The sequence below is a fragment of the Terrapene carolina genome, unplaced genomic scaffold (assembly GCF_002925995.2).
Source record: "Terrapene carolina triunguis isolate 2854851 unplaced genomic scaffold, T_m_triunguis-2.0 Scaffold96, whole genome shotgun sequence".
In the NCBI taxonomy this organism is placed as follows: Eukaryota; Metazoa; Chordata; order Testudines; family Emydidae; genus Terrapene; species Terrapene triunguis.
The window spans coordinates 5,039,986-5,067,889 of NW_020664447.1; the positions used below are offsets into that span (position 1 = coordinate 5,039,986).

Genomic DNA, 27,904 nt, shown 5'->3' on the forward strand with positions numbered 1-27,904 from the left:
ATTAGTTTCACATACCTTTGCACTATTCATAAAATAGTTTTTTGGTCCCCTAAAGCACAAAGATCTTATATTTTGTTTTTCCTTTTTATCAGCCATCTCAGTTCTTTAATGGATAAGCTAGAGAGTAACTGCAGAGCAACATGACATGGCTTCTGAACCCAAGTTATTTTATTTACAGTCATGACTATTCTAATGCACGTCTGCTTTTCATCAAAATGGCCAAAAACCTATAGTACAGAGAGTTAAAAGGAATGTTTGGCAACCACCACAATGACACAATGAATGATAAAAACACTTACAGAGCAGTTACAGTCTACTCTGACAATGATCCAAGAAGCCCTATAATTTCAATAAGAGATGTTTGAACATACACACGCAAAACACTATGCTAACAGCAATATTAAGGGGTGGACTGAGGCCAAAAAAAGGGAAGGAAATTCAAAGTTAAGACTGTTCTTGTGCACAGATGTTAAAATTTTAGTGAGTCTAGTATGTTTGTGCTAATCACATTATTTCCTGCTACCAGGCAATTTAATATACCACATGAATTAGACATAGTTTTTAGAAATAATCTTATTAGTTTAGTCCTATTAAGATACATACCAACCCACTGAACTCAAAGTATGACCATCCATCACCTACAATTCTGCGTATTTGTATCCTGTAATGTATTTTGTTTTGAAAATACTTGTATACTTTATTTGTGGATATATTCAGTCTAAGCTACTAATACAGCTTTAAGTACTCCCACTGTATGAAGACATTTTTGTTAAATTCTCCTATGCTTTCCCTCTTAGTTTCTGTTCATTTATGCCCCATTACTGAAATAATTCAGATTATTATATAAAGAATATAGGTGCCACAAACTATTCAAGATAAGCAATGTTCCACCGTGACCTCTGATTATTACAAATTGCCTCTTTTGGAGTTCCACAACAACTATTATTCCTATAGCTCACCCTGTTGTAATCTTTACATATATTCCATCCATCCCCCCTCAACACCTTTTCACTATTTGCACCCTGTGACAGAACATACCTGTGTCCACACCTTATACACTATTATAATAATCTTTGTACAAAGTACACCTTTGTGAGATGTCATTTAAAAACTCAATTTGCTGATCAATATCATCATGAAAAAATGCACATAGCAGCATTATATGTGAAATTATAAACATAAGCTGAGATCGTGTATAAAAGCATGTTTTCCAGAGAAGTCTGGACTTCTGAGAAGTCTGGACTGGCCAAACCGGTTCCTCAGAGACAAAAAACAAACTGATGCCCAGCCCAGTGTAAACAAGGCTGATGGACCATTACCTGCTAAGTGGCCATTCTTTGGCAGGAAAGGGAACAGGGGCAAAAAATCTACATCTTAGCAAAGAAACAGCATGGAGTTCCCTTCCACACAGACTGCTTGTCGCCTTGCTCCCAGCTGGAAATGCTTCTCAAAGGGGGGACAGGACTACAAAAAAAAGGGGGGGGGCAGACACCCTAAGGCACCCTCCTGTCTCTCTGCCCATAAATTCATCACACCAGAAGGGACAAAGGAAGCAGCCATTGAACTGGGGACTGGATTCTGAATTAAGAAGTTTGGTCAATGAGACTGCTGAAAGCATGCGGTGAGAAAACTTTGCTTTGAATTTAATGTCGTTTGTTAAGCTAGGCACCAGTTGCATTTTATCTTTGTTTTTCTTGTAACCATTTCTGACTTTTATGCCTCATTATGTGTACTCACTTAAAATCTCTCTCTTCATAGTTAATAAACTTGTTTTACTGTTTTATCTAATCCAGTGTGTTTGAATTGAAGTGCCTGGGAAATTCTATTTGGGGTGGCAATCTAAGTGCATATTATGTCTATTAAAGTAACAACACACTTTATATAATTTGCATTGTCCAGGAAAGGGCTGGACAGTACAGGACATACCCACAGTCCTAGATTTCCCCCCAGAAATGTATGTTGGGGGTCACCTTGCAATATAACTAAGGCTGGTAAGAGCCAAGGCTGGGAGTGACTTGCATGCTTGAGGCTGTTTGTGAGCAGTCCAGACTGAAGGCTACAGCAGCAAAGTATTGCAAAGGGTACCCCAGGTTAGCAGGCAAGGTGACACATCAACTCATTACCCTGGGTATGTCACACATCTCATAGCAGATATTTCACCAGCCCTTTGCACATATTCATTATGAGTTCTTTTGATCTACGGCCCATTTTTGTACTCATACATCCTCAGTATCCTGTAATTTAACATCTTGCATCTGAAGAAGTGAGGTTCTTACCCACGAAAGCTTATGCTCCCAATACTTCTGTTAGTCTCAAAGGTGCCACAGGACCCTCTGTTGCTTTTTACAGATTCAGACTAACACGGCTACCCCTCTGATACTTGTAATTTAACACTTATTTTTCACTTTTTGATACAAAGGAAACTGGGTGGCTTTTTTTTGTTTTGTTTTTATTTTTCCCTGGTTGTGTGGATTCATGAGCAGCTGAAGATATGGATGCAACAGCATCTCTTTCAGCAGCAGAGATAAGGAAAGCAAAAAAGTAGCAACAGTAGCATCTTTTAAGAGGGACTTTGCTAAGGTATTTTTCCCTGGAAGAGATCAAGCAAGCAGAATTCAGGTTCAACATGAATTCAGAAAAAGAATATGTGGTCATTCAAATGTCTCAACTGTTTCTTTTACAATAGATACTATAGCTGGGTCAATGGGAAAGCAATATACTTTAGTAGAAGATTCAGGGCCCAATCCTGCAATTACATTGATTTCAGTGAGGCTTCATGATTTAACATGTTTATTCACTATACTATAGATTAAACACCTGGCTCAGAATCTTTGAAATTTTCAATCTGGAGTTTCAGATCTTGAAATTAGGGCTGTCAAGCAATTAAAAAAATTAACCACGATTAATCGCGCTGTTAAATAATATAATACCATTTATTTAAATATTTTTGGATGTTCTCTACATTTTTGAATATATTTATTTTAATTACAACACAGAATACAAAGTGTACAGTGCTCACTTTATATTTTTTTATTACAAATATTTGCAATGTAAAAAACAAAAAAAATTCACCTAATTCAAGTACCGTAGTGCAATCTCTTTATCATGAAAGTTGAACTTACAAATGTTGAATTATGTAACAAAAAAAACCAAAAAAACCCTGCATTAAAAATAGAACATAAAACTTTAGAGCCTACAAGTCCACTCAGTCCTACTTCAGCCAATCACTCAGACAAACAAGTTTGGTTACAATTTGCAGGAGATGCTGCTGCCTGCTTCTTGCTTACGATGTCACCTGAAAGTGAGAACAGGCGTTTGCATGGCACTATTGTAGCTGGTGTCACAAGATAATTACGTGCCAGATGTACTAAAGAGTCATATGTTGCTTCATGCTTCAACCACCATTCCTGAAGGCATGTGTCAATGCTGATGATGGGCTCAGCTTGATAACGATCCAAAGCAGAGCGGGCTGATGCATATTCATTTTCATTATCTGAGTCAGATGCCACCAGCAGAAGGTTGATTTTCTTTTTCGGTGGTTCGGGTTCTGTGGTTTCTGCATCTGAGTGTTGCTCTTTTAAGACTTCTGAAAGCATGCGCCACACCTTGTCCCTCTCAGATTTTGGAAGGCACATCAGATTCTTAAATCTTGGGTCGAGTGCTGTAGCTATTTTTAGAAATCTCACACTGGTACCTTCTTTGCGTTTTGTCAAATCTGCTCTTAAAATGTTCTTAAAACATGTGCTGGGTCATCATCCAAGACTGCTATAACATGAAATATATGGCAGAATGCAGGTAAAACAGAACAGGAGTTATACAATTCTCCCCCAAGGAGTTCAGTCACACATTTAATTAACACATTTTTTTAATGAGCATCATCAGCATGTCCTCTGGAATGGTAGCAGAAGCATGAAGGGGCAAACGAATGTTTAACATATCTGGCACATAAATTCCTTGCAATGCCAGCTACAACAGTGCCATACGAACGCCTGTTCTCACTTTCAGGTGACATTGTAATTAAGAAGCGGGCAGCATTATCTCCCGTAAATGTAAACAAACTTGTTTCTCTTAGCCATTGGCTGAATAAGGAGAAGGGCTGAGTGGACTTGTAGGCTCTAAAGTTTTATATTGTTTTGTTTTTGAGTGCAGTTATGTAACAAAACAAATCTATATTTGTAAGATACACTTTCACGATAGAGATTGCACTACAGTACTTGTATGAGGTGAATTGAAAAATACTATTTCTTTTGTTTATCATTTTTGCAGTGCAAATATTTGTAATAAATAATAATATAAAGTGAGCACTGTACACTTTGTATTCTATGTTGTAATAGAAATCAATACATTTGAAAATGTAGAAAAACATCCAAAAATATTTAATACATTTCAGTTGGTATTCTTTTGTTTAACAGTGCGATTAATCGCGATTACTTTTTTTGAGTTAATCACGTGAGTTAACTGCGATTAATCAACAGCCCTACTTGAAATATTTTAACAAATTAGCTAGCATCACTAAAATGTATGGCTATAATATCCTGTTGTGTAAACCCTTCAAGCCTTACAGCATGCATGTGCCTTCTGATTGAAAATCAGATAATTAACAATCATTAAGGCCCTACTTGAATTGCAGGATGACTGTACAAAAATTGCAGCTGAGTTGCGGACAAGCCATCAAAATTTGTGGAAAAGTAATAATGAACATTATTATTTCCACTAGTAAAGGTCATTATTACTTTTCCCCGATTTTCCACTGTCAGCCACCCAGGGCTGAGAGCGGAGGATCCTGCTGTTGGCTGCCCATGGCTCAGGGCGGGGCGAAGGGACTGAGAGCAGGGACCCAGGGCTGAGAGTGGGGGCTCTAACAATCTTTCGATCGTTACAATGACAGACATAATATAAAGTTGTCATGTTGGAATCTTCCCTTGAAAGGTTTTCAGTTTTTGATTTTTAAAACACAAGCTCACAGAATTATCTGTATTAATCCTGATTTAACTACTGACACATTAAATATATTTGAAAGCAGGACTGTTTTGAAAAATGTAGAGAATACCCACCAAATGCTGGCTAGAACTCATTACTGAGGTGCGGGTATTTTCTTATTCAACAGATCTACTCACAGTAATGACAAATATATGTTTTTATTACTTTTGGGGCAATATAAAGCTGCCCAGGTAGGGCAGCTGGAGTTTTCTTTAGTAAAGGAAAATCTTTGGGTGGGGTAAAGCTGGCATGGCAAGCTCTATGTCACTTGCTTCTGGCCCCCTTCAGGTAGGAGGTAGCAGAATGCTCCCTAGTGAAATATTTCTGCTGGTGTCATTACAGCAGCTGTTTAGTCTGCTTTTAGTTACACTGGGGCCAAAGCAGACGCCCGCTAGGCTTAGGATTGAGGAAGAGGAAAGGAAGTTTACACCTAGTTTTCATTCCGTCAGGTCTTGCCCTGCGCATAGCTTGACTGGACTCAAGGATCCATTTATCGACGGCCCTAGTTGTCTGAGGCCCAGGCTACACTGGCAAGTTTCTGCGCAGTAAAGCGGCTTTATGTGCCGTAACTCCCGAGGTGTACACACTGCCAAGCCACTTAGTGCGCAGAAACTGTGCAGTTGTAGCACTTTAAAAAGGATCACCCCAGTGAGAGGCGTACAGCTTTCAGCGCCAGGGCTACAGCGCTGCGGTGCCAGTGTAGACACCGTGGTCGATTATAGTGCTGCAATTGGCCTCCAGGAGGTGTCCCACAATGCCCGTTCTCGCCTCTCTGGTCATCGGTTTGAACTGCCCTGACGTCAGGTGACCAATCGTCATCCCCACCCCGTACATTCCTTTGGAATTTTGAAAGTCCCCTTCCTGTTTGCTCGGTGACGCTTGCAGTGGTCTCAGCACATCTTTCCAGGTGTCCATGCCTGCTCCATGCACCAGGCGATCCCCTGCTTGCAGCAATGCCGAGCTGCTGGACCTCATCAGCATTTGGGGAGACGAGGCTCTCCAGTCCCAGCTGCGCTCCAGCCACAGGAATTATGATATCTATGGACAAATTTCACGATGCATGACAGAAAGGGGCCATGACCGGGACACACTGCAGTGCAGAGTCAAAGTGAAGGAGCAGCGGAACGCCTACCACAAGGTGCGGGAGGCAAACTGCCACTCTGGTGCTGCGCCCCCAAACTGGCGGTTCTACAAAGAGCTGGACACGATACTCGGCGGTGACCTCACCTCCACTGCAAAGACCACTGTGGATACTTCGGTGGCTCGTGTGCCAGTTGAGGGTGGACCGAGCCAGGAGAAGGAAATCTTGGATGAGGATGTGGACGGGGAGAAGGACCCAGAGGCAGAGGATGACTCAGAGATCAGAGATGCATGCAGCCAGGAGCTCTTCTCTACCCTGGAGGAGGCTAGCCAGTCACAGCTGTCGGATGTTGGCGAAGCGCAAACAGGAGAGGAGGCCCCTGGTAAGTGGATTTGATTTTGGGAATCGCTGAAGCGAGTTGTTGGGGGCAGGAGGATTGCAGAAAGCAGGCTTGTCTCCCACCACATGCCTAGTCTGAGCAGCAGAACAGGCTGTTGATTGACTCCCTCACTTCACTTATGATGTACTCCACCACCGAGAAACAGGAATTGAAGGAGTGGCGGGATAGCGAGAAGAGGGACTGAAAGGAGAACGTGGCACACCAGAATGAAGCCACGGAACAGCTCTTAAAGATTATGGAGTGCCAAGCAGATACGCTCCAGGTGATACTAGCTCTTCAAACCGAGCAGCTCCGTGCCCGCCCTCCCCTGCAGCCGCTGTCGCAAAACTCTTTCCCATGCTCCCCCCAGACACCGCAACCCACTCTTATCAACATCCTGGCTCCAGCCTATTCCTGCGGCATTCCACTCCTCCCCCCTTACAGTCCAGCACTGCGGACTCCCACTACCCATTGCACTCAACACCCATCCCTCTGCAGTTTGGCCCTGCTGAAGTACAGTACCCGCTGCATTGTACTCCAAATGATATGAAGGTTGGATATGATCCCTGGACATACACAAGTCTTTACCCATCCTGGGACACCTTCTCCTCCCGAGACCTTCCCTTCCCTCATCCCCCTCACTGCTGATGTTTTTTTTGTTTGACTCTCTCCTCCAGTTGTTGTTTTTTAATAAAAGAATTGTGTTGGTTTGAAAGCAATCTTTATTCTATTAATTGAAAGCAAAAGCAGCCCTGCAAAGCAACATACAATTATGTTAAACCCACATATTGCATCGTCTGCACCAATCACCTCCTAGCATTACAAGCACTGCACTCCCGAACATACTAACAAATATTAGTGGCTTTCAGCTTCAAATTGCTGTCTCAAAGCATCCCTGATCCTTATGGCAACGTGCTGTGCCCCTCTAATAGCCCTGGTCCCTGGCTGTTCAAACTCAGCCTCCAGACACTGGGCCTCTGTGGTCCAGCCCTGACTGAAGCTTTCACCCTTCCCTTCACAGATATTATGGAGCGTACAGCATGCGGCTATAAGCATAGGAATATTGTCATCGGCCATGTCCTGCTTCCCACAGAGGTAGTGCCAGTGGGCTTTTAAACAGCCAAAAGCACACTCAACAGTCATTCTGCACTTGCTCAGCCTGTTGAACCACTCCTTGCTTCTATCAAGTTGCTCCGTGTATGTCTTCATAAGCCATGGCATTAAGGGGTAGCTGGGGGTCTCCCAGGATCACAATGGGTATTTCAACTTCCCCTATGGTGATCTTCTGGTCTGGGAAGAAAGTCCCTGCATGTAGCTTCCTGAACAGGCCACTGTTCCGAAAGATGCATGTGTCATGCACCTTTCCGGATCAGCCTGCGTTAATGTCTGTGAAACGCCCATGGTGATCCACAAGCGCCTGGAGAACCATTGAGATATACCCCTTGCGATTAATGTACTCGGTAGCTAGGTGGTCTGGTGCCAGAATTGGAATATGTGTGCCATCTATCGCCCCTCCGCAGTTAGGAAAGCCCACTTGTGCAAAGCCATCTACGATGTCACGCATGGTGCCCAGAGTCATGGTCTTTCACAGCAGGATGAGATTTATGGCCCTGCACACTTCCGTCAACACGAGTCCAATGGTAGACTTTCCCACTCCAAACTGGTTAGCAACCTATCGGTAGCACTCTGGAGTAGCCAGCTTCCATAGTGCAATCGCCACATGCTTCTCCAACAGCAGGCAAGCTCTCATTTTCGCGTCCTTGCACCGCAGGGCTGGGGTGAGCTCATCACACAGTCCCATGAATGTGGCTTTCCTCATCCGAAAGTTCTGCAGCCACTGCTCGTCATCCAAGATGTGCATCATGATGTGATCCCACCGAGTCGGCTTGTTTCCCGAGCCCAAAAGCGGAGTTCCACTGTGGTCAGCACCTCCGTGAATGCCACAAGCAATCTCATGTTGTAGTTACTATGCGTGGCAAAATCAATGTTGCACTCCTCTTGCCTTTGTAGTTTAAGGAATAACTCCACTGCCACTCATGACGTGTTGGTCAGAGCGAGCAGCATACTCAGGATCCATTCCTGCAGCTTGAAGAGGCAGGGCGTGCAGTACACAAACCGCTGAAAGATGGTGTCAAATGCGGACGGAAGCACAGGGATTACTGGGATGCAAAGCAATGCATCACGGGGCATTGGTACAGGATTCAGGAGGTCCCGTGACCCCCTTCGCCTTCCCACAACTCTTAGCGGCAGAAGAGGAAGAGATGCTCTGTGGAATAGCTGCCCAGAGTGCACTGCTCCGAATACCGCCGCAAGTGTGAACAAGCTATTGTGAACACAGGCAGCTGACAGTGTGAACACACAACACTATTTCCCTTCATCACTCTCTGAGCAGCGCAGTAACTCTGCCAGTGTAGACATGCACTTAGTAACAATACTGTAAAGCAAACCCAACATACTACCAATTTATTATCAGAACAGATGAACACTTAATCAGAAATAGCTAAGCAAGAAATAAAAAGACATGGAATGAGGAGACCCACTTATGTTAGAACATACGCAGATGTGAACTTACCAGTCCAATTTGTAAAGAAAACAAATTGCAAAGAAATTATGAAAGAATTCAACAAAGTTTAATTGGCTAGAGAGTAAAATAAATAACAAAGAAAAATGCATAAACTAACCATAACTTTCAAAACCTAAAATTTAACAAACAGAAGATGTGAAGTGCCTTGCTCTGAAATAAACTCCATAAGACAGCCAAGAACTAGTAATGGGAATTAAATCAATTTGTGCTGTAAAATATAACAAAAGGCCCACCCCACCATCTTTTGAATGCAAAACTTCCACTGACTTCAGTGAAAATATGTGAATTGACTGCGAGCCTTTTACAACTTTACAGCGCTTCACAAACATTAACAAAGTAAATCTCACAACTCACCCAGTACTAGGTAAGTGTAGTTTCCCCATATTACAGTTGGTGAAAACACTCAGAGGGATAAGTGACCGTTCCTCAGGGATTCAGAGTGAGTAAACTGAAAAGCCAGGTTTAAAATTGAGACGTTCCTGCCTCTCAAACCTCTGCTTAGTCCATTAGACCATACTGCTTTGTTAAGAGTGCCTTATTCATGAAGTTGGAGTTGCAGTCTTTTGATGACACTTCATGTTTTTTATATTTTTAGACAGTCTCTTGTTGTAGGTATATATAGAGAGATCAAAAAACCCCAAACTTCTGTGATTTGCCTATCTAACATACTTATATCTCTCTTCTACTATAATATCTGAGCACCTCACAATTTTTAATGTATTTATCCTCAACACCCCTGTGTGGTAGGGAAATACTATTATCCCCATTTTACCGATGGGGAACTGAGGCACAAAGGACCAGAGTTATCAAGGTATGTAGGTGTTGTTCTGCTCAATATTACAGAGCCTAGCTGATTTAGAAGCCTAAGGGTACCTCAACACGGCCCTGCAGTTTGGACTACAGGAGTGTGTCTTGCAGCATGTACTAGAGAGCTGCACTGTAACTCCCACGTGGATGTTGCGGGCGTGAACTAAAAGGTAAGTGGTTTACATTAACATACTCCTCTGCACTAAGTTAATGTGAACCATGTACCTTTTTGTGCCTGCACCATCTGCATGGCGGAGTTACAGCACAGCATACTAGTGCACACGGCAATTCTCACCCCTGTAAGTCTGAACTGTGGGGCCACACAGGGTCTCATTTTCAAAAGTGAAAAGTTAATGGGTCTTACGCTTGTCTGTTACAGCTGTCCCCCTGCTGCATTCCTTTTTTCCCCTCTCCTTTCTGTTTGTCCTGTGTGGCCGCCCCTCCCGGTCATTGTACTAACTAAAGTCACAGCCCTATTCATAGGAATGGCTTGTACAGACTAACTGGAGCCATTGCTCTGCCTAGGGAGGGGGCTTCTTGCTTCTTTGTTTGGTTCCTTTGTTCAGTCCCGGGCTCGGTGTGGGGGGCGCTGCCCAGAAATGCAAGACCTGAAGTGGCCAACTAATTAAGCATATGAGTCATACCTGTGGCTCAGAACATGCCCAGGCATGCCTATGCTTACCTGCAGCCTTTCCCTGCCTTCTCTCCTCCCCTGTATCAAGAGGAGCCAATCAAAAGTACTGGTGGGGGGCACTGCCTGAGTTTGCCTTTAAAGCCGGACATTTTCTGATCAGAGCTCGGAGAAGGTCCTTGCTTTGCCACCTGGTCTGATCAGCTAGGGGTCTTTGGGGGGCCCCCTCCCCGCTCTCGTTTGTTTTTGAGCGTACCCCCGTTTTTAAACTCCCCTCCCACGAACAACGAATTTGTGCCTGGAGATCTCCTGATTATTGTAAGCGAATCGAGTCCTCTCTCCATCCTCCGATGCTACTGCCGTTCCTGTCTCTGTGCTTGCTGCTGTCCTGGGGAATGGTAAGAACTCCCTCTTGCAAACTCCCCCTGTCCTAGCTGCTGGCCTTGTTTCCCCAGCAGACAGACTCAAGCTAACTCCTTGGTCTGTATCTGTAATCTGTTTCTGGCTCCGCAACACCTTTGCTGCTAGAAATAAGCCTGTGCCGCTGCTAGGCTGTGCCTTCCTGGACTGTATCCTGGGCTGCCGGCTTGCAGCCACCCCACTGCTGCGGCCACCACTAGCGCCCCCCCCCCCAGGTTGTACCCTGGGCACACACCACTCTTCCCTCTGGAACTGCTCCCCCTCCCGATCAAAGAAGTGGCAGGGAGTGTAAGGTGCACCTATTAGAATCAGGTTCTTAGTCCAGATAAGTTGTAATTTCATTTTGCATAGCTGTGGTTAAGTTAGGTTTAAAGAATTGTTTGTATTGTGCTCTGTAAGTTAGGTTTAAAAAATTGTTGCATTGTGTTCTGTTACTTGCTAATTTGTGTAGTCTTGGTTAAGTTAGATCATAGATGAGATTTTGCTGTGTTCTGTATAATTGTGGTTAAGTCTGTCTTCCCGCTACCCCGCCCCGAGCTTGCCTGTGTCTCCCCCCAGAGCTCCCCAGTCACTCGTTGCAGTCTCTCTGCTGTTTAAACTTGCAGCCTGTCTGCTCTCTGTCTCCCTGAGTTTAAATCTCCCTCCGCAGCACCTCTGCCTTTGGTCTCTGCTCCACCACGTGCTCCTCTTCCCCCATCCCCCAACCTCATTCCTCTAACCACTGCCTTTCTCTCTCTCTCTCTCTTAATCCCTTCCCCCACGTGCTCACCCCGCTCCTATTGCTGCCAAACCTCAATTGTATTACTAAAGTCTAGCATAAACCCCCATTGGTTACCCTTTTCCTTTCTAACACACCTCACATTTTACATTTACACCACTGTGACATATTTTTACCTAGAGTTGTTGGTTATTTAACACATTTTACCCATAACTGTTAGTTGGTTATATGCTGCTGTGACACACCCTTTACATAGAAACTGTTAGCTACTTGTTACATTTATACTTCAGTGTTAATTGGTTACCAACTGTATTGTACCCCACTATTGAAACCCCCTATCCTATTTACTAAAAGAAACCCCTCCCCAATTGTCTACCTTAACAAACCCCATACCCCTCACTATTGAATTTTCCCTGTTTTTACATTTTCTTAATAAAGTTTATTTTGCACCCCACCAGTGCAGTAGTTGTCCCCCAAGATCCCCTACCTGCTGGCGGGGTCAACGCTCTGAAGTCAATTGGACATCGCAATGGTGAGCAGAGCAACGCCTAAGTACCTTTAAAAATCTAGGCCAAAGAAACTGAATGACTTGACTAGAATCTACGGAAGAGCAGAAAATTAAACCTGGGTCTCCCACATCCCATGCTAATGTCCTAATCACTGGATCATCTGTCCTCTGACTCATATCACATCATGATCATATCTAATAGCATAAGAAATGCTAGGAGAAATAGTTCAAGCTACTGAACACAACCACATTACTCTGCTTGCGTGAGAGATTTTCATACTCTCTACAATCAATTATTTTCCACATTGAAAGTCCATGATACTGAAACTAATAATTTTGACATTTTTTTTTCTCATTTCTTCTTTCACTTATTTTCTCAAGTGGTAGTACTGTAATAATTAGTGGGCCCAGTAAACTTCCACAATCTTTCTTCAATATCTCTTCTACCTCTTAAAAATATCTTTAAATACTTCCTAGAATTGCAGCTGTCCAGCAGTACTTCTAAGAGTCTCTGCTTACAGAACTGCTAATCAAGCTGAGCAACAGAGAGGTGAGCCAATGAAAAAGGTTGGAAGGACAAGCATTTCAAAGACATATAACAACTTTCCAAAATAAAGACATCTGGCATACACTGTTTCCAACCTAAAATATGAAGAATGCAGTTTCACTTATGCTTACTGTGCCCAGTATTCTGAATCATATGGGCATAGTAGTTCTCACTCTCTTGGAAATAATAAAATCTTTCTAACTATTGGACAGTATTCCCTGGATGCTTAGATTGTAAGAGTTGTTTGACAATTTTTAAGCTTTATGGTTGCAGAAGACAAATTTGATGTCACCAAAGAAAAATATTTGCATGAAGAAAATTGATTTAATTCTTATGTGCCTAATCTGGACAAAAATAAATGGTATTAATTATTATACAATCAACCCATTTCTATCTAACTCATTTGGTTGAATATTTAATAAAATGACATTGCAAGGATGCTAAAATAATCTAATCCCTGACAAAAAGCATCTTAATACAGAACAATCTTTCCGTACATGTGTTTTCCACATATAATTTTCCAGCCCCCGAAGGCTATGGAACTTCATATTGGTTCCCATTTAAACTACCTGCCTTTTCCTTGTAAAAACTATTAATAAATCCTAAAAATGAAAACTAAGGACTTCTTCAAATACTTAGTACCAGGCATAGTGCTTCCCACTGTGAGTAGACCCAAATAACTCAACAGGATTACTCAAAGTTTTAATTATATAGTTTTCAGCTCCTCCAAAGAGAGCTAGACATAGTGCCTACACTAAATATCTGAAGCAGAAAACTAAGCATCTCCTGCAAAACAGGATAAAGCATCATTTTAGGATTGCATATTTATTTTAAGTCAATATTTTATGCACTCAGGTTTGTTTGAAATATATTCCCCACAATCAAAACTGCTAATATTCTAAGTTATGATTAATCAAGGTATTGTACAGGTATATAACTTGGAGTACACACGCTTTTCAGATCCAAGTATCTTTACAACTACTGCCAATCTTTACCTTCAAGGCAGAGAAAAATATTTCTTATGGAAAACTAAAGGGCTAGTTAAAGAAAAAACAGAAGAGAAAATAAAGAATGCCACCTATGGAATTTTACTTAAGTTGAATGACTGTAAATGCTAGCCAAGCAACCATAGCAGCAGAAAATAAACATAATTGCAACAGTTTCTAGATGACACTTGTACATGTTGTAGATTACAACACTGCCCATATGGAGATATCATTTAAACTGATACACAAAATGTAATAAACACTGTAGAATACTATAAACAAAGTTATCTAATTAACCTAAGTAAAACGGAACATAATACCTATGATAGCAAAGCATCGAAGTATTAACTATTATTGTAATACTTTTGCTACTTATATACTTGGCATAACTTTAAAATCTCTTAGGAGAAACACCCTTACTCAGGGAATGGAAAGAATGTTCTTAAGGACTGTGGAGGAAAAGTATTCTTAAAGTCCATTCCCAAAAGACCACATGATGATGCTGGTAGATAGAGACACGTGTTTTGAGGATTTAGCTGTGATATGTCCCTCATTAAAAGATATCTGTCCTCCTGTCAATGTGTCCCACAATGTCCAGGCCCTTTTGGATTGCCCGCTATGAGTGGTGATCATATCTTTCATTTCTCTTTTAGCAGATTATGCCATTACTTCTCAGATGCAGATATAGACACTGTGGCACATAGTCTTGAAGTGCCAAAAGTGACCTACTGCACATTGCTCTATCATGACCTGACCCTGAAGGTCATCTAAAAACTACAACTGGGTTTATCATGCAATTGCCTGCCTGTTAAGTAAGGCAGACAAGCATGAGAGAGACCAGTCCTCTATTGCATACATTGTCTGCCTATCCAGTAAGGGGCCATTTCAAAATCCTTGATTCCTTTACTTCAAGCTCTAAATAGGCTAAGGCAAATCCTTCAGAGAGAGTTTTTTGCTTCACACTCCGCCACTGACAATGTTTTGATTAAGAGGCTGAGACAGATAGAGCCCAAAGATCCAGATAAGCACAAGTCTTGCCACTTTGAGCGAATGTTGCAAGATTTCTCTTTTTAGCAAAACTGAGTTGCAAAATGGCTTCAAGCTGGATACTTTAGTAAACAAACCTCTAGCTTTGATTCTTTGAAAACATAACTGGCTTTAATCTATGGCAGGGGTTCTCAAACTTCATTGCACAGTGACCCCCTTCTGACAACAAAAATTACTACATGACCCAGGAAGGGGGATCGAAGCCTGAGTCCGTCTGATTCCCACCACCCCGGGTGGGGAGCCAAAGTCAAAGCCCGAGCCCCACTGCCCTGGACAGGGTAGCGGTCAAAGTCGAAGCCCAAGGGCTTCAGCCCCAGCCAGGGGGCGTGTACCCTGAGCCCAATCCCTCGGGCTTCGGCTTCAGTCCCAAGCCCCAGTTTGAGAACCGCTGATCTATGGAGAAGGGCATAGGGACTTTGTTCCTCTTCCTTGAGGGAACTGATGTACTCTGTAAATATTATTGTGATGGGCACTTTAAAAATATGCCAAGTAATACTGGTGATAAAACATATGGGATTATTATCAGGATATTATACATCTGTTAGCTACAGCAACTCTTTAATGACCTATATAGAAGTTTTGGGAGTGCAAGATATGCTGTATGTGACTTAAATTCTTATGCAGTTAGAAATAAAAGGGAAGGCGTTCTTTAGTAAAAGTGTGTTTTTCTGATGCAAGGCGACAAGCAGTCTGTGTGGAAGGGAACTCCATGCTGTTTCTTTGCTAAGATGTAGATTTTTTGCCCCTGTTCCCTTTCCTGCCAAAGAATGGCCACTTAGCAGGTAATGGTCCATCAGCCTTGTTTACACTGGGCTGGGCATCAGTTTGTTTTTTGTCTCTGAGGAACCGGTTTGGCCAGTCCAGACTTCTCAGAAGTCCAGACTTCTCTGGAAAACATGCTTTTATACACGATCTCAGCTTATGTTTATAATTTCACATATAATGCTGCTATGTGCATTTTTTCATGATGATATTGATCAGCAAATTGAGTTTTTAAATGACATCTCACAAAGGTGTACTTTGTACAAAGATTATTATAATAGTGTATAAGGTGTGGACACAGGTATGTTCTGTCACAGGGTGCAAATAGTGAAAAGGTGTTGGGGGGGATGGATGGAATATATGTAAAGATTACAACAGGGTGAGCTATAGGGATAATAGTTGTTGTGGAACTCCAAAAGAGACAATTTGTAATAATCAGAGGTCACGGTGGAACATTGCTTATCTTAAAAATTATTTATTATTTGTGTTAGCATAGCACTTACGAGTCCTAGTCATGGACCAGACGCCACTTTGCTAAATGTTGTACAAACACAGAGCAAAAAGATTGTCCCTGCCCCAAGATGTCTTCAGCTTGAAGAAAAAAAAAAATAGTGACGGTTTTCTACATGTGGAGCAACAAATGTTATCGATTACATCTCTACCTAACTGTATAAATGTCTGGAAAAGAATCAGAAAATCTTGCAAATTGGCCAAGCTTGCTACTAAGAAATGGATGGCTCCACTTCATGTTTTAAAAAAGTATGGAGATACTCAGAAAAGAGACCTCCTTACTCAATATATCTGTTTCCTCTGCATATTCTAAGTTAGATGTGCTCACTTCAGTGATAAAGAGTGGTTACTTACAATACAGTAAGTGTGGTTCTTCAAATGGTGGATCCTAGTCTACCTCTTGTTTTGAGAATTTGAGGAGAGGGCATTTACAACAACACTGTTCCTCTAGTCTCTTCTGACTATTAAGCCCTGCTCCAAGGACTCAAAAAAGACGCTCCATGCGTCTTAATCCTCCCCTTGCTGATAGAATATCATAGCTCCAAACTAAGACGGCCTGCAAATACTGTCAAACTTTTGTCACCATGTTATTCTTAGATAAGAAACATTCATGAAACCTTTACAGTATTTTAGCAATTAGTTCAGAAGACTTCAGCAGAAAATTTACATTCAAAGGCTGCACCTGAATGCCTAGTATTTAACATCTACAGACTACATAGGATGAGCGCAAAAGTAACAATACTTTAAAAAAAAAAAATGGTATTGGGTGACCCCAATCAGAATGCTATTAAAATGTGCAAGGTAGCTTCAAATGCTATTGCTTCAGAAGGCCAGACAAATAAAAAGAAGCCCTAGCTGAAAAGAGTGTGTGCGTAAAATAATTTCACTATTTACATAGTATGCCTTTAAAAAAAACAAAAAGCTAATTTAGTGGGTGCCGCTTGGAGTACTAACAATTTGTTTTGGTCAGTTCTGGACAGTTTTACTAGTTTTGTTTTTATTTCTATAACAGCCCATAAATAACTGGGCCAAGAATATTTCTGAAGGGCCAAATTCATGTCCCCAGCACAGAAGCTGGGTAAATGAATGTTACAAGGGGGATATACAGGAAGATGTGGGAAGAAAAGGAATCCTTCATAACCCAGAGATAGGGCATGAATCAGTTTTGTAGCCAGTTTGTGGCTGCTGCTGAAGCCTCTGAGTCACAGCACACTATGTTCCTCCTACAGAGACCACTGGCCCAGATCATTTGCATGGTTTGTCAGTCCACTGGCTACACCTTTTCCCTTTCCTCAGCCAGGAACTTGAGGTACAGATTCTCCTAGGCAATATTCTACATCCTATCCCCCTCATGAAGCAGAACTCTGGTGGATTTGCCCCTGAGAACATATTTGCATGAGACTTAGGCCTGGTCTACACTAACCCCCCAAGTCGAAGTAAGGTATGCAACTTCAGCTACGTGAATAACGTAGCTGAAGTCGACATACCTTACTTCGAACTTACCGCGGTTCAGACGCGGTCCACACGTGGCAGGCAGGCTCCCCCGTCGACTCCGCGGTACTCCTCTCGTTGAGCTGGAGTACCACAGTCGACGGCGAGCACTTCCTGGTTCGATTTATCGCGTCCAGACCAGACGCGATAAATCGAACCAGGAAGTTCGATTTCCAGCCGCCGAACTAGCGGCTAAGTATAGACCAGCCCTAAGACAGAGGTGGGCAAACTACAGCCCAGGGGCTGCATCCGGCCCTCCAGATTTTTTAATGCAGCCCTCGAGCTCCCGCTGGGAAGCAGGGTTGGGGGCTTACGCCACTCCACGTGGCTCCTGGAAGCAGTGGCATGTCCCCCCTCCGGTTCGTACGGGTAGGGGTAGCCAGGGGGCTCTGCATGCTGCCCTTGCCCCAAGTGGCGCCCCCACAGCTCCCATTGGCCTGGGAGGCACCTGCGGACAGCACCTGTGGACAGGGCAGCACACAGAGCTGCCTGGCCACGCCTCTGTGTAAGAGCCGGAGGGGGGGACATGCCGCTGCTTCTGGGAGCTGCTTGAGGTAAGCACCGCCCAGAGCCTGCACACTTGAACCCTGCCCGCACCCCAACCCTGATCCCCTTCCCACCCTCCGAATCCCTCAGTCCCAGCCCGGAGCACCCACCTGCACCCCGAACCCCTCATTCCCAGCCCCACTCTAGAGCCCACACCCCCAGCTGGAGCCCTCACCTCCTCCCACACCCCAACCCCCAATTTCATGAGCATTCATAGCCCACCATACAATTTCCATACACAGATGTGGCCCTCGGGCCAAAAAGTTTGCCCACCCCTGGGCTAGGATGTCTAAAAAACCCTTATTTATATAAACAATGGGTGTTCTTACCACTCTTCTGGTAGTTTTAATAAAGTCAGCATTACAGAAAAACAATTCAACAAAGTAATTACTCATACAAAATCTTATGTAAAACATGAATAAGCACAGTCCTACACAGACCTGTCATTTGAACAGACATCACCTCATAACTGCTTAAACAACCTCAATCTCTTCAAACTTGGAAAAAGTCATATTACTCAAACACAGCTATTTTCATGTAATTACTTCCATATTCCAAGCGAATGGAACTATTTAGACAGGTTTATGAGCTGATCTTGCTTTTGAGTGACAGACAAATGCACAGGAGGAGGGCTATATGTTTTGCCAACTACTTTTCATTGCGTTGGCATAAAAACTGCTTGATAAAGGAAATAAACAACCTCATTGTGGTAATTATACTCTATCTTATGCATACTGGAAAAAAACCTTGCCATCTTATGTATAGGAAACAGAACATCTCAAGGTTAGGGAAAGCAATAATAATTATTTAATTAATTATTGATAAAATCACTGTTATCTAGATTTGGTTCATTTTGACCAACTCTGCTTTTCTAAAATAACATTAGTGATATTTGGACACACGGCCATGAAACTTTCACTGCTTTAAAAATGTTCAGACTGTTAACTTAGACCCTGAAAAGCACACAGTTCTAAGAAGAAATATATATATTAATAAATCCCATGTTGACGATAAATAACAAATTCAAAGCTAGGCTTTCACCTTTGGGCCTATTGGGAACATTCAATATCAGCATGAGTCTAAGATGTGGTGAGTTTTTACTATGAAAGATACAGTGCATCATATAGTCATACACAATTCATATTCAAATAATCAATGTACACATCTATAGCTATTTAAATTTATTATAAATTGAAGGTAAAAGCCATACTATTTTTAGTGTAACAAATTATATACAACATTACAGAATGGTACCATACCCTAAATTATGGGGCTGTATTTTGTTTTCTTTTAATCTGCATGACAATACAGATGCTATAATGTTCTTTCTGAATTTCTCCTCATTACACCATAATGTACAATACACACCATAAAAAGTTAATATTAAAACATGGAGAAATATCTTTAAAAAAACTAGCCAGATGAATTAAAATGAGCAAATTTGCTTGCCCCTTTGTTTTAAGAACAGAAACCCGTAAAGAGCTGATATTCAAAGATCTTTCTTTTACATTTTGCAATGTAATTCTCAGAACTTTAATGGTTTAAAGGAAAAAAGGTTAGAGATCCAAATTACCCACAGCAAACATTATCACACTCTAAAAATGTAAAATATTTTAAACATATTCAGATGTTAGGCTGAAACCCTGCAGACTTTTAGATCAGACCTACAATTTCTGACAAGTACATGCCAGGACATAGGCAGACCAAATAGTTCAAATGAAGGCCAAAATGATCTACATGGTTTATTTTATTTTAGTTTGGCTGGAATAGGCTGGTCAGACTTTGGCTATGGAATACTTAGAAAAAAAAATCATTAGGATCATCTCAAAAGCAAGCTATAAACATCTGTAGGGAGTACCTCTGACACTAAAATCTCATCACTGACAAGCATGAATACCAGTCCCCCAACCACTTTTACTGGTTAACTGAAACCAAATTAAAGCTGTCATCTTTACAAGGGAGTCAGAATTTTCTCTCTAGCCAATACGTAATTTTTTGCTATGTAACATACACTATCATTAATTAGATAAAATAAACTATTACTGTTAAAATTGTCTTTGGCACATGAGACAAGTGAATCCATTTCTGTATTGATGGTCTATAGTGAAAGGGGACTCTCTAACTGATATTGTACCAATCAATTGGCACCACTCACTGGATAATGGATGGTCTATGCTTTTGTCCATATTGGTGGCATTTCTCAGAACCACTGGATTTCACCGTGCAAAATGTCAGTAAATAACACTCAAGCTAAGGTTCTCAACAGAAATAGCATAAAATAGACAGATCCTGAGCTTCAAATCAAGTGAAACAATTTTAAAAGGCAATTTCTTTAAGGATGGCAATATGCTTAATGGAATAATTAATATTTTTCAAAAGAAAACAAAAAATTGAACATCATATTACAGTATGAATGGAAAGGAGATTTAACACTGTGGTACTGAATAGATGTACTTGGCCAGAGCAACATGGATCTTGGCTTGTTATCTTTTCAACTCTAAAGGTCTCAGAACTCTATGGACAGGTAACACTTGTTAAATCTACTACAGTGCATTGCCCCCGATCAAACTCTGTTTTGTTTCCCCACCATCACAATCAATGCTGTTTTAAAATAACCAAGGAGGAATGGGAAAGGAGGCCAAAAGAAGCATAAAATACCTGTAAAGTACAGTTCATCATCCGCACTATGTAATCAAACTGCTGGTGGTCCAGTATTGCCCGATTTTGCTGAACATGCAGGCTTAGCTCCTGTGTGAGGCACTGTCGAGCTGCCTTTCCTTTTAGTGCCCTCAACGCAGCGGGCAGAGTCTGCAGAGACGAAATCCTAACCTCATTAAAATGAACTGAAATGTCACTGAAATACTGGCTGTCTTTAATTCTTTGTCAAGACACTTCAAATAAGAACAGTAAATTAAAAGTCCAAATGAATCCAGAGCCAGAACATCAAATTCTCATGATAACTGATTTTTTGCTAAACAAGGCATTGACTTTCAAGCTCTGATTGCTCTTTTTAGATACACCATTAATAAACTGCAGAAATTTTCTGCTAAATCTCGAAGTGGGGAAAAATGAATACAGATAAGTAACAAAATGAATATGAAATCAGTCAGAAGATTATTGTGCATGAGAGTGAGGGCTCTCTGTCACTCTGGTAGAGACAGAACATATGACGGGCTAGGTTCTGAGAATCTGTCCTGATATATAGTGAATTATAAAGTGTTTCAGCATGAAATTGGGATGGACACATTATTCACAAGCAGTGGAGCCACTTGTATGTTATGCAGATCATCCCAAACAAGTGCCAATAAAATCTTTATACCATGCCATGATTTATTCTAAATAAACTACATATTTTATGGAAAAACTATTTTAAATATACTTGGAAAAATTATTACGAATTTTATTGGGATTCTTTCATACCCCTCCACTACTAAAGCCAAGTGACTTAGTACATGAACTCATCTATACAGGTCTCCATGGAGAGCAAATTTATAGCTAAATTTTAGAAATCTCTACAAATTTCCTAAAATAACTTTTCCAGACATAATATCTAGAATTCACTTCTAATATATGTCATTTTACAGCCTTGATGAGTTCTGACATAATTAAACTACGTTCCTATTTCAGGATTGAATACTGTCTGGCATGAACCACAGATCTGTGAAATCTAAAAGGCAACTTCCTCCAAATCTAATGAGTGGGGGAGAAATAACATTTCTGGATCAACTTTTCCCCCTCCCTTTAAATGCAGACACTAGAAGTTGCTCAGAGGTTTTGAGTGTTGGAAATAGTCTCAAAAGAGGTGGATTTGTGGGCACAAGGCAGGTGAGACAAAGACACTTAAGAATTCATTTTATCACATGGATTTCACCACTATATATGTGATATATGTACAAAACTGGGGAAAAAAATAGTAGAATTAAAGCTCTAATTTGTTTTCTGAATCAAGTTGACAGTCCACTTGGTTTTCTGTCCTGAGCTTTTTGTTGTAAAAAAAATAAAATAAATGATATGCTGTTGAATTAATAGTTGTAAAATTCAATAGACGGAATCCACAAAAGCTGGCCATATCTGAAAGTAATAAAACTATCAAGGACAACAATTGTGGCAAGTTACTAGTGGATTTTACTAAAAATGAGTCAGTCAAATAGTTAAGCACTGTCTTGTGTTCTATACATTGCACTAAATTCTGTTATCACTTTTAAAACAGACAAGAATTAACTTAGTTGAAAAGTTCAATAGAGCACCTGTTGGCAAACAATGAGATTAAATGACTATGCCTATATTTTGTTTACATTCCTCACAACTGGAACAATTAGGCTGAAACTCTCAATTATCTTTTTTGTAAACCCATATGGAAAATAATATGTGATGAATAATCTCTGGATGGTTAGCCAAAAATTGAATGATCATACTGAACATTAAAAACAGGTCTTCAGAGGGAGCAATTGCGCACTACCATATGGTACTGTATTTAGACCATTTGGTGGTTATACTGCTTACCATATCACTCATTTAAATGACTGAACAGATAATGAACATTAAAAAACACAACAAGAAATGTGACAGGGTTTGTGAGGAGGTCACTCAGTCACTTACCATGTGCTAGTTTAACTTGGAGGCAGTAAATGCTTATTTAGGAGAGTTAACTTTATTATTATTATTACCTTTTCAGTCTCCAAATTTTTATTTTCAAATATGAATGAGATGCAGTTTCTAACAACTTCCAGCCTCTGTGCACTGTTGAAAACTGTACTGGCCTTTTCCATTATGGAAACTAACAAAAAAAGAGTACACACAGATGTGAAACAGTTTCTCTGTAAAAGCCACAAATAGTAATTAGACAGTACTTTTAGAAAAATCCTAACATGGCTTCAAGTCTAAATTTTATTTTGCTAAGTTGTTTGTCATTATTAGGCTTATATGAGAAGGAATTTACAAACTGTTAAGTAGCCTTTAAAAACAAGTTCTTGCTCAGTCTTGCTTTTCTTCAGTTACCCTTATGCAGGACAGCCTGCCGCTGGCTTGCTGGTGGTCATGCTCTGAATTTTAAGTGGAGTATTTATTTGCTTGTTTTGGTTGTCTGTTTCATATAGACAACCAGACTCCAACCTGTAAAACTAAATTAATGGTATTAACGTACTAATTGAGTCTGGATTTCAAGATCACGATCTTAACCAATATGGCATGAAAAAAGTGAATTCTATGACCCTGTCATTTATTTTCATCTTACTGTACAGGGTGTGACAAAGTTCCTCCTCTATCTTGGTGGGTCCTGTGCTTATTGGCGGATTTTCTTGCCTCAGAGATTCACCATGTGGGTTGGGGAACAGCCCAGAGACCTTCCCCTCTGGAAGAACCCACAGTCCAGGTCAATTGGGAGGTTTGGGGGGAACCTGGGCCCGCCCTCTACTCCGGGTTCCAGCCCAGGGCCCTGTGGACTGCAGCTGTCTATAGTGCCTCCTGTAACAGCTGCATGACAGCTACAACTCCCTGGGCTACTTCTCCATGGCCTCCTCCAAACACCTTCCTTATTCTCACCACAGGACCTTCCTCCCGGTGTCTGATAACACTTGTGCTCCTCGGTCCTCCAGCACACACCCTCTCACTCTCAGCTCCTTGCACCTCTTGCTCCCAGCTCCTCACACTCACACCACAAACTGAAGTGAGCTCCTTTTTAAAGCCCAGGTGCCCTGATTAGCCTGCCTTAATTGATTCTAGCAGCTTCTTCTTAATTGACTCCAGGTGTCCTAATTAGCCTGCCTGCCTTAACTGGTTCTAGCAGGTTCCCGATTACTCTAATGCAGCCCCTGCTCTGGTCACTCAGGGAACAGAAAACTACTCATCCAGTGACCAGTATATTTGCCCTCTACCAGACTCCTGTACCCCACTGGTCTGGGTCTGTCACAAGGGATGGAAATCACAGTTACATGAGCACAACAGTATTTCTTTTTTTAAAATTTCTTCCCTTCCTGGCTCCTCGTCTTAATCTCTCTTCTTTGGTTTGTCCACATACACAGATTCATGTTGGAGTTGCTACCAGGCCAGTTGATAATGAATTAGTGTAGAACCTTTCTTCGGCTCCATCTCACAATGCTAACCATACTTTTTTTTTTACACTCACCAAACTCAATATTACAGAAACACTTCAAATTTCTGTTTGTAATTTCACTTTCCTAAAGTTATACTCTCTCTCTCTGACAACCTCTTTGTTATGCATGCTTTGCATCTTTGTTTTGCCTTGCTGCAAAAGCGTACAACCATATCGGTTATCTTTCCTAAGTTTTAAATCCAACAAACTGCAGTGGCTAATTAAAATAGGTCTTATTTTTTAGCTGGTTGTAGGTTAAACAACTGCATATTTGCCTGGTTTTTAAAGAAACAAAACACAAAGCATTTATTAAATAAATTGATAGTTCACTATCCATTACTTCTGTTATCATGTACACCGAAACAAGTGTAAAGCAGACACTCAAGTCTTGCATGCAACCTGATGTATCTCATTCTTCTACTAAAACAAAGGGGGTAATTCATCATTTTCACATGAGGATTCTTACACTCAAAAATGTGCAAATAAATGAACCATGACAAATTTCAGGTAGCCAGATTTTTCTGTTGACAGTCCAATGAACATTGTGTATATTGTGCTAAGAACCATCCTTTTTGATAACCTAATTAAATAATACATGGTTCCTTAAAGTAGAGGAACCTAGAGCTGCTTCAAAGAATTTACAAAACTGGATCCTCCATAATAAAAATCCTCAGAAGAATCAAGCATTTAAATGATCTTCTGACTTGAAAAGCAAGTTTACAACCCAGTTCTCCTATCTAGAATTTGCTGAATTCTAGAGATTATTTGATAGAAGATCTAGCATTCTCTTGCTCTTGCTCTCCCTCTCCCCCTCCACCTTCCCCCCATCAAAAATAGAATGCCATGTATGTGAGAGCAGAATATGCCTTCCCCTCCCCCCACACACATAGGAGCTCCTATGTGTGCTGACATAGCCAACATGAGGAAGGGGAATTAATATTAAAAAGGTGTGCACTGGAAAATCTACAGTTCAATCAGATAAAGGCAAGTTCCTCATTTCTTTGGGAAACTTTCTACCTGCATTTGTTCTGAGAAAGTTTATAATACCTAGCTCTTATTAAAAAAGGTATTGAAATGGCACATTGATCTTACATTAATTCTGAAACCAACCCACTACATAAGTGCTGAATTGGGAACAACAAATTTGATATATTAATGATATGTTCAATTCATTACGATAGGAATTCCCTTCTTGCCTTCCCTCATCTCTCAGTAAAACACCCCATTAAAACACATTTTAATTAAAGTAGATGTTTTCACTCATGCTAATATGGATTTATAAATATACGGCAGATAACAATGCAACATACCAACAGGCGGACCAGCAGGAACTACACACTTTTTTTCTACCCGAGTAGCAGGTGGTGCACTTTGGTTCTTAGCCAGGCCTTCTTGAATTAGCTCCTGAACCTGGCTGTCATTAATTTTGGGGAAAGGAAGGATATGAACTCGTAAATGGGATCCCTCCGTGGGCCGTGGAACTTTCTGGAATGCCATGTGAGGATTTGGATTCTCCTACAACCAAAAAACATAACATCTTACACTAAAATAGTTATTTTATATTAACACTTCATATAGAAGCAGCACAATATCTTGGAACACAGACAAATAAAGAGTAATCACTGAGTTGTCACACAATAGGTGAAGTTGGCAGGTGCTCCCCGCTACTGAAAAAGGCCTTAGTCTTTGTAACAGCACCAGAACATTTTAGCATTACAATAATCTTTGCACAAGCACAAAAAATTCTTCTACCTTTTGCAGGCATTGAATATTTGGCTTGTTGAAAAAGCGTAAAGCCCAATTTCATGGACAATTTGTGTGCCCCTTATGCTTAAAGAACAAAAACTCTACATACTCAAAATGTTATGTTCCAAATTCTCATCAATCCAATCCCCTTAACTGTAACTTTATCAACTTCACTTTTATGATTTTAAAGGATTTTATGAACTGTTTAATTCCTGGGTAAGCTCACATGATGTTGAAATGACAGAGAAATGTCACAGTATGCTCCTCAGCCACACAATTTACAAAATGAGTTTTGTTGGCATTCAAAGCAACTCAGAGGAGAAAGGGAGAAAATGGAAATGATTGCTTAAATTAAGCCAGATAAACTTAACTTAGTGCACAACTGACACTTAGCTGGTAGGTAACCCAAACAGCCAACCCTTTCACTATTGGAAAGGTTAGAGGAGTGGTGTGATACACAGTCATTTCACTATGTTGAGTAGCTGAAATACATAAATGTCTCCAGGCACACAGACACCATAATAATGAACACAAAATAAGAATTTAATAGAGTAATTTCTTAGTCATAGAGTAAGAATGCACAAAACCTTGTTCTATCTGTATTAATTACAAGATACATAATTTTTGGAAGGAATTCAATTAAAATTTCACCCTCGGTATAAGTTTCAGGTTTCCTCTGCTCTCTTGCAGCACAACAGAGCAGTGATAGCATATTGAATCTTTCTGGAAATCCAAGGGATTTTCTGTTTGTCCAATCAAGTCTACATCATTATAGCAAGGGCAAATGAAAGTGTTAAGTGATCTTCTGCATGACTGGTTACGTATATGTTGTCTATAACGTATTTCTCTCCTCTGAGCAAGGTAAGAACTAGTGTGTTCCTTGCACATTCACTGAAATTTGTAGAATAGTGTCTGCGGCAGACAATATATAAATTAGAGAGTTAGAAAGGGGAGTGCTTTAGGAACATCAATATGAGGACTTTGATGAGAGAGTTCTTTTGGTCTATGGTACAAAACTATCTGGTTTCTGTCCATTATGTTGCAGAGACTGGATTTTCCTTGCTTCTTTCATGCCCAGATCTAGCATAGTTTCTCTACACAGTCAGGAGAAGGAGTATTTCAAGACCTCAGTATATAAATATAAAATTTACAAAGTGAAAATGCAGTTTTGTGTACCACACTTTACCAGGTTTCCATCAGTGGGCATGTCTCTGTAGCTACTAAACTCCTCCTGAAGAGAAGCTCAATATGGCTCTATAGCTCACTGTATGCACTAGACACAACTTGGAGGATATGGACAAAAATCAACTAGAAGAAGAAAAGAAGGGCCAAAACCACAACAGCAAAACAGATATGTAACAGGGAGTTGGGACATAGGGTCTTTGAATCAGAGAAATGGAAAAGTTCAGAGGTCATCTTGTATGCAGTGTAGTTGTGGCCATATGGGTCGCAAGATATTAGAGACACAAGGTGGGTGAGGTAATATCTTTTATTGGACCAATTTGGACAATCTTGTCCAGGGCCGCCCGGGGGGGGGGGCAAGTGGGGCAATTTGCCCCAGGCCCCGAGCCCCACAGGGGCCCCGCGAGCCCTGGCCCGGCGGCAGTCCGGGTCTTCGGCAGCATTTCGGTGGTGGGGGGTCCTTCAGTCCTGCTGAAGACGCGGAGCGACTGAAGGGCCCCCCGCCGCCGAAATCCTGGACCGCCGCCGGGTGAGTACAAGAGCCGCAGCTCCGCCGCTTTGCCCCAGGCCCTCTGAATCTTCTGGGTGGCCCTGATCTTGTCTCTCTCACCAACAGAAGTTGGTCCAATAAAAGAGATTATCTCACCCACCATGTCTCTCTACAAGTCATCTTGTCTATTCAATGGAAATTAATGTAGTATGGTTCCCTAAAGAATATTCTCCAAGGTTTTTGCTTTTTTCAGTTTTAAATAACCTAAGAGATTAGGACTTCCATTATTCCTTTTGGAAGGCTATTTCACAGTGTAACAGATATTACCATTAACAAATATTTTGTGATATTCACCCTAAATTTTCCTTTCCTCATATTTTTACATTATTCTTATAGTT

The 27,904-nt window shown here is 41.1% G+C and overlaps 1 protein-coding gene across 1 annotated transcript in view; it reads right to left on the reverse strand.

Annotated features, from left to right (window-relative positions):
- Window positions 1-27,904, reverse strand: part of SBF2 (SET binding factor 2) — a 580,351-nt gene that overhangs the window by 162,362 nt on the left and 390,085 nt on the right. Inside the window, exons 14-16 of the mRNA XM_024196200.2 lie at window positions 25,399-25,603; window positions 22,665-22,774; window positions 20,656-20,805 (exon numbers count right to left, since the gene is read on the reverse strand). Coding sequence (XP_024051968.1) covers window positions 20,656-20,805; window positions 22,665-22,774; window positions 25,399-25,603 — 465 coding nt within the window. The remainder of the gene's footprint in view (window positions 1-20,655; window positions 20,806-22,664; window positions 22,775-25,398; window positions 25,604-27,904) is intronic.